The sequence below is a fragment of the Mus caroli genome, chromosome 3 (assembly GCF_900094665.2).
Source record: "Mus caroli chromosome 3, CAROLI_EIJ_v1.1, whole genome shotgun sequence".
Lineage (NCBI taxonomy): Eukaryota > Metazoa > Chordata > Mammalia > Rodentia > Muridae > Mus > Mus caroli.
The window spans coordinates 98,872,538-98,880,857 of NC_034572.1; the positions used below are offsets into that span (position 1 = coordinate 98,872,538).

The 8,320-nt window shown below is 39.9% G+C and overlaps 1 protein-coding gene across 1 annotated transcript in view; it reads right to left on the reverse strand.

Annotated features, from left to right (window-relative positions):
- Positions 1-8,320, reverse strand: part of Capza1 (capping actin protein of muscle Z-line subunit alpha 1) — a 41,143-nt gene continuing 32,823 nt past the window's right edge. Inside the window, exons 8-10 of the mRNA XM_021157379.2 lie at positions 5,550-5,621; positions 2,496-2,558; positions 1-2,194 (exon numbers count right to left, since the gene is read on the reverse strand). Coding sequence (XP_021013038.1) covers positions 2,054-2,194; positions 2,496-2,558; positions 5,550-5,621 — 276 coding nt within the window. The 3' untranslated portion in view covers positions 1-2,053. The remainder of the gene's footprint in view (positions 2,195-2,495; positions 2,559-5,549; positions 5,622-8,320) is intronic.

The window sequence follows — 8,320 nt, forward strand, 5'->3', positions numbered from 1 at the left end:
TTTTAGAACAAAACAGGTGTATTTCTATTGGGCTACCTGGTACAGAAGACAGTGTGGCATGGATGGATAGTATGAATGACAAATAATACAAATATATTTTATTTGAAATAAACAAAAATGCTTACACAGCTTTTATTTGCAAACAAACTCCTGCTTGACTGTATTACTGAGCAAAAAAAAAAAAAAAAAAAAAAAAAAAAAAAAAAGAAAGGAAAGCTGAAGCCAACAGCCTTCTGTTTTACCTTGTACTTGGGGACAGGTAGGAAGACACTACTTGGTTTTTAAAAAACTGACCTTCCCCTAAGGCCTGGTCATAGAAGTGTAAACAATGTAAATGAATCCACCGTTACCAGTTGTCATAGGTCACATCACATTACCTGTGTGTTCTGAGATCACACACACACACCTGCCAATATACCTGGGCAGGTAGCTCTATCACAGTTACACATGAGTTCTAGGCAGGTAGGATGATGTAAAAGATGAACTGGAATGACTTTATCCTCCTGTTTAGAAGGAAGCACTAGCACTCTGACATACAGACAGATGCTGCCTGGGAGCCGTCCTTTTCACCTTGGTTCATTCCAGCTTTGTGAGGGACACAGCTATTTATTCGTCTGCTTACAGAATAATCCTGCCAGACAGCATAAAGCAAAAATACCTATGATTCCTTCAATGTCTGTGTTTTCAAGTTTTATATTCTACTACATCGATAGTATGTCAGCAGTTCTCAACTATGAAAGAGTAATACTAGTGGGCAAAACTCTTCTAAAAATGCCAACATCTGTTGAGGCGTTTCTGCAGGTATTGCCACTGGCAGGAAAAGTGGACCCAGGATGGATAAGAATAAAAACTTGGTATAGCCAGACTTGGTCAGACTGGATCAAGACTTCTGGACTCTGATCCTATGTTTTAATTTTTCCACACATTTAAACACAGTAGAACTCTGGGGGAAAGTCTCTGTGTGACAACTCTTACAGCAAAGCTTCAGGGCCAGCTACATCTAAAGTCCCTTGCAAAGTAGTAAAGCACCTGTGACCTTTACAATAAACATGAACTCTATTGACTGAAAAACAGAACTTAGGACGAGGGCCCAGAGAGGAAGGATATGAATCGGCATAAGTTCTACTCACTGAGAGACAAAGGCTAGTATTAGGGCCTAAACAATGCTCAGAATATGGGGGTGGGGTGAGGTCCTTAACAGAAGAGCAGAGGATCACCAGGTTGTCTGAGCACACCACTCTAGTCATCAGGCACCATTCACCTCCTTCCACTGAAGGAAACAGACCCATGGGATTGACAACCCTGGTTTCCCAGTGCTTTCTCTAGGCTGTTCTTCCTACAGACATCCATGGTTACAACAGAACCAGATGGGAGGAGACAATGAGAAAATGAAAATAAGCAAACATTCATGTGCAGGGGATGTGGTTCAAGTCTTTGGATTTAAAATCAAGACCCTAGAGAAGCTGCTGCCATGGAATTTCCAGGAAACTTTCTTTGCCTCCTAACATAGACCCCAAAAGCCCCAATCCAAATGTCTGAAAACTACAATTGTGAGATGCTGTAAATGACCAAAGCAGTCGGACAGAGAAGGAGTGTGTTGTCCACTTAGCTCTTGGTAGCATAGCCTCTTCAGCAACTGGTGGATCACTAAAAGCCACTGAAGCACTGGAAGTGCTTTAAAGCACAGGGGTAAAAAGTACTCAGCAGATACTCTGTAAAACCAGTCATAGGACTGCATGGCTAGGAAATGTTCTAAACAGTAAGATGACTTCAGGAGATAGCTCTTCGACATTAAATGTAGCAGAATTAAAAAAAAAAAAAAGATTTACAAGTAGGTATAGTGATAACAGAAAATTACAAAGCAAAGAACACACACAAAAGAATCAAGACAGTGCTGTAGGTTCAACAGTATTCCATGAGGCTAGAAGATCTGTTAACTTTGTTAACTAGCAAAATATCACTCTTGTTTGTTTATAAATCACTTATTCATCATATGACCACACCGTGTTGAATCCTTTTCTTTCCATGTACTGGAGACTCCTACCGATGGCCTTTAAGCATTCTGCATTTCTTTGCCAATCTTGTAACTGAGTATCTTGTTCCAGTCGATTTTGGTGCGGGTAACTGGAAGCTGCCGGCGCAAGGCCTTGAACGTGGTGTCTGACATGGTTTGGTAATTTTCACTAATTGCTGTCTGCAATAGATAATCGATGATGAGTTGCTTGAGCAGAAAGAGTTGTTTGTAAACAGGAAGGCAATCAGACACAGGACACAGGAAGACAGCATGGATGCTGAGCTCCTCTCCCATCCTGAAAGCAATCAAACCCATCTGTCCTCCTGAGACGGGGCTACAGTCTCATAACTGCAAACAGAATGCCACACTGCAGGGCTGTGAAGGCTCACACTTAGTGATATCCAACAGCCTATGCTTTTTGTTAAAGGACACAGAGGACTGAACAAAATATGTCTACAGAGAAATAACTTTCAAATCTTACCTGATACTCATTTTCTGCACTCTCTATGATTTTAATAAACTCCTTGGTAGTTTGGACTTCATTCTAGTAAAAGAAAAGAGGAGAGTAGTATTTTTAAAAATATGTAAGGAATGAAGACACTGAAAAGCCCACTCTATGAACTGACCCTTGTATAAGGGTCCTAGTTTATCCACTGCTCATATACACATTATCTCTTCAACCCTCTGTCAAGTGGGTCATCTTATCTGACAGATGAAAACCACAACTTTCTCAAGTGACCTGACCAAAATTATACAGATTTTAAATAATAAAGCATCTAGGGACTGGTGAAAAAGCTCAGTAGGTAAAGATGCTTGCCCTTAAGCTCAACAATCTGAATTTAACAACTGGAACCTATATATCAGTAGAAGAAAGCAGACTCTCATGGATTGACCTCTACACACATGGCATGTGTGTATCACCACTCTGAAATAAATTAAATAAATGCATCACCAATGGAATGAGAGAGAGAGTGAGAGATCCTAAACCAAGCACTTTCCCAGAAGCAGCACTTTTCTCTTTATTATATGCCCTCTAGATACAGTATCCTGTCTTGAAACTGTGTGTGTACAGTAGTGGGGATTAAACCCAGGACCTTATACATACTAGGCAAATGCTCTAGTACTGAGCTATAACCTCAGCCTAAACCGCTCCCCGCTCCCCATTTTGTCTTTTTTGACTCAAGGTTCCTTGTACTGCAATCTGATACCTACCTTGCTATATAACTAAGGATGACCTTAACTCCTGATCCTTCTATCCTTGTCTCTCAAATACTAGGATTACAGGTATACACCTTCACACTCAGTTTCTCAGCCCCCTTTTTAGGTTTAATTTTTAATTTATATGTATATGTGTATGTGTACATATGTCCTTAGGCCAAATGAAGGCTCTGGACCTCTAGAGCCAGAGTTACAATACAGGTTCTGGGAACTGAACTTCAATCCTCTGTAAGAGCCATCTCTCCCAATCCCGTATTCCCTCACAGGCCCTTTAAAAATGTTATAGTTTAAGACAGGATCTCATAAATTTATACAGGCTTGCCTCAAACTGCTATGCAGCTGAGGCAGGCCTTGAACTTTCTTTTTAAAAGACTTGATTTTTGAGTAGCATGGTTTTCATGTCAGGTATGACTATCACACCTGGTTTAGGTCTTGAAATCTTAGTCTCATATCCTGGGCTGGCCTCAAACTTGAATTCTAAGAGCTTTTCACTAAGCTGCTGAGGCTGACCTGTTCTACTGTAGTTCAGGCTGGTCTTATTGAATGTTTTGAGACAAGGTCTCCTATTGCCAAGGCTAGCCTTGAACTCTTGATACTCCTGTTTCTACTTCTCAAATGCTGGGATTACTGATCTGTTCGACCACACCTAGTTTCATTATTTTTAGTTAAATATTTTGACAGTGCTTAAGTTTTCATTTTAAAAATTATTTTATTAGAGACAGTATCTCACACCATGTCTACACTGGCCTCAAATGTGCAACAATCCTTCTGTCTTGCCCTACCGTGCTTGGCAATTTTATTTTTTACTAATGTAAATACTGATAAATATAATACATGAACAAAAGCTCTTTGGGTAATTAATTAAGGAAGTAATGACACCAAGAAAGGAAGAATTAAAGAACACCATCGATTTCTCCTTTCAGGGTGCAGAACACAGTACTTCTGCCTGAATACTAAATGTTTCCTATTTATATGAATAAAGTCTTACAGGATTCATTTGACAAACTGTTATCTCACCTTGCATTTCTGTCCTTGAGCAAATCTTACAATTAAGAAAGAAAAAGCAGGGCTCAGTGGATAAGAGCACTGATGGTGCTAGAGGTCCTGAGGTCAATTCTCAACAACCACATGATGGCTTACAACCATCTGTAATGGGACCTGATACCCTCTTCTGGTATGTCTGAAGACAGCTACAGTGTACTCATAAATATAAAATAATAAATAATTCTTAAAAGAAAGAGAGAGAGAGAGACAGACAGACAGACAGACAGACAGACAGACAAAGAATACATGTTTCAGTGGGGGGCGCTATGGGGGACTTTTGGGATAGCATTGGAAATGTAACTGAGGAAAATATGTAATAAAAATATTAAAAATTAAAAAAAAAAAGAATACATATTTCTCAGAGCAGGGCATGGTAGCATATACCAGAAATCTCAGAACTAAGGAGGTGGAGGCAGGAAGACAAGGAATCCGAGCTCATCCTTGGCTACGTATGACCTCATGCCATAAACAAACAAACAAATAAATAAAATAATTAAATAATAAATTAACATAGAGCTGGAGATACGTTCAGTTGGCAGAATGCTTGCCCATTACACATAAGGCCCTAGGTTCCACTCCCAGGACGGTACAAACTGGGCAGAGTAGGGAATACTTTTTTGTTTGTTTGTTATTTTGTTTTTTTCAGGACAGGGTTTCTCTGTGTAGCCCTGGCTGTCCTAGAACTCACTTTGTAGACCAGGCTGGCCTCGAACTCAGAGATCCGCCTGCCTCTGCTGGGATTAAAGGTGTGCGCCACCATGCCCGGCTGGGAATACTTTTAATCCCAGCAGTAGAGAGGTAAAAGCAGAAAGAATAGGGGTTAAGGTCATCAATGGCTACAAAACAAGTTCACAGACAACCCAGGATTTATAAAATACTGGTCCCCCCCCCAAAAAAAAACACAGAAAAGAAGGTTCTTTTAAGACATGACAACCACCTTTAGTCAAAGACTTTAAGATTTATTTATTATTATATGTAAGCCCACTGTAGCTGTCTTCAGACACTCCAGAAGAGGAAGTCAGATCTCATTATGGGTGTGGTTGTGAGCCACCATGTGGTTGCTGGGATTTGAACTCAGGACCTTTGGAAGATCAGTCAGAACTCTTACCCCCTGAGCCATCTCCCTAGCCCAGTCAAAGACTTTAAACCACGACAGACATTTGATAGTAAGAAGCACAAATAGAAACTGTGAAAATTTGCATCTTTTAATTGTCACATACAAAGCTAATTTTTTAGGAAAAGACAAGGCCAACATCCCCCATGGCATACTCACAGAAACAGTTACTGAGTCCTGCACATCTTTATGACTAACCAACTGAACATTGCCATCTTCATAATAATGAACCTGTGAGATAATATTTGAGAAGGGTTAGGCACAGTTTATACAGAAACATATTGCCGAGGGCACAATCCATGCCTGAGGCCATTTTCACTCTAAACAAACAATATGATCAATGACAACTCACAAGGGTAAGAAAATTCACTTAATAAATTTAAGAAATCTCTCATTAGCAGAGGCAAATGGAATAGTAAGCCTAGCAAATGTAAGCTTGTTCCACCGTGTGTACCGGGCTACACATACATACAAACACAACTAACATCCCGCTTCTTTTTCAGAGTCTTTTAAAAAGAATTACTTATTTATTTTTAAAGGTTTATTTATTTTATTATGTATATGAGTAAACTGTAGCTGTCTTCAGGCACACCAGAAGAGGGCATCAGATTCCACTGCAGATGGTTGTAAGCCACCATGTGGTTGCTGGGAATTTAACTCAGGTCCTCTGGAAGAGCAGTCAGTGCTCTTAACCACTGAGCCATCTCTCCAGCCCCTCAGATGGTCTTGATAGGTAGTTTTGGTTGGCCTAGAACTTGAGACAATCTTACACTGTCCCTTAAGTGACAAGATCCTACTCTAACAGTATCAAAATAATCAATATAAAAATCACTGAACAATAGTTTTTTTTTTTCTCTATGAAAACCAAGGACTCTTAATAGACAGACCCTAGTCCCTAACATCTGAGACATTTTTCCACCTGCATGATTATTAATATTGGCAAGTAAAGCTCACTGAGTTCAGGAAAAGCTTGAAGGTTAAAGAGAAGACCAAAAACTATAATATTTATTAGTAAATTATAAAAATAAGGAGATGGAGAGATAGCTCAGTGGTTAAGAACATTTGCTGTGGAGACCCCAGAGTCAATCCCTGGCCACCAGGAAACTACACAGCAACACAGTCACCAATATGTAAAGTGATGAGCCACAATCAAAAACAACTTTCAAGAGGCAGAGTACAAGCCATACCTAGGCTCAGGGATTTTGGTAAGTTACAAGGTACTAAACTATCTTAAAAGGACTACAAACTGGCCATACAGAACAGGATGAGGGAAGACATTTGTAAGTGGGAAACAAATAACAAGATTTTGAACATAGGAGTTCAAAATCAGCAGATAAGATGGAGAAGGTAGACTAGAAAGATAGCTCAGCAGTTAAGAGCACTGGCTCCTTTCCAGAGGCTCTGTGTTCAATTCCCAGTACCTACATGGCGGCTCCCAACTGTCTGTAACTCTAGTTATAGGGGATCTGACACCCTCACACAGATTTACAAGCATACAAAACACCAATGCACATAATAAATAAATAAATAAGAAAGAAAGAAAGAAAGAAAGAAAGAAAGAAAGAAAGAAAAAAAGAAAGAGAGAGAGAGAGAGAGAGAAGGCCAGCCAGAATGGAGGAAAACTGGCTTAGTTGAGGGAAGGACAAAGAGCTCACTGTATAAGTAGATGTTACTGCTACCACGTTGAAACTAGATGATAAGAGGAGCAAAGACCTTATAAGCCAAGTTAAGAATTCAAACTGTATTCTATTAGAGATGATGGGAAAATAGTTCAGATAGTGTCATTTTCTTCACCTAGTGCTATGGTGTCCTTCCAAAATTCAGCAAGAGAATCAAGAGGTAAAAAGCATATCACTTGGGGTGGGAAGCTCTGAGAGTTCAACGCTTCTTCCTACTTTCAGTTTGTTCTTTCTGCTTTTTGTCTGAGGTTGAGAATGTGATCTCTAAGTTTCCTGCCCCAGCCGAGCCACTTGCTGCCATGCCTCTGTGCCATGATTGACTGTTACTCCACTGGAACCATAAACAAATTAAATTTTCTTTTGTAAATTGCCTATGGGCATGGTGGTGTACTGTGTCAACAAAACAGCAACTAATACAAGTGAGAACAATAAACTTGCTATTTATAAATCACCAACCAGAGTGTTGTTGTACTACACTGTTGACTATGTGAATCAGTCTACATAGTCTTTAGTAAATGTGTGTCAAACTGCTTATTTCTTCTTCAAGCCCACCATTGTTGCCTCTGCTCCCTTAGTAGACCTGCAGCTGAAGATCAACAATGATGTCTTTTCTTGTCTAGCCCTAGAGATCAAACATAGAGCTTCACACATGCTAAGCAAACACTTTGCCACTGACCTACTATGCAAGCCAAGACATATGTTTAGAGCTGAAACAGAAGAGGCAGGTACAGTGGTAGTATGTAAGCAGCTGGAGCAAGAGGGCTGCTGCCAATGTGGACTATACAATAGATTCTAGGCCTGCATCAGCTACAGGTGAAAGCCTACCTCAAAAACAAAAACAAAACAACGCCCCCCCAAAACCCAAATCCACAACAACACAAGAATATGTGACTAGTTCGAACTTCTGTCACAGTCCTTTTTATTTTTAATTTCTTTTGAGAAAGTCTCACTTTATACCTCCTGCCTCAGCTTCTGAATAGCTGGGAATATAGGTTTGAGCTTCAATGATCTGTTATGTTTCTTAAGAACTACAATATGGAAAAAATAGAAGATAAGGGCAGTAAGCCTCACTGTTAGGAACTCAAATAAAAATCTGAAAAACATCAGTTTGATGAGTTCATATAGCAATGATGCAGCTTTAGAAATTCAACTTGGGGCTGGTGAGATGGCTCAGTGGGTAAGAGCACCCGACTGCTCTTCCAAAGGTCCAGAGTTCAAATCCCAGCAACCACATGGTGGCTCACAACCATC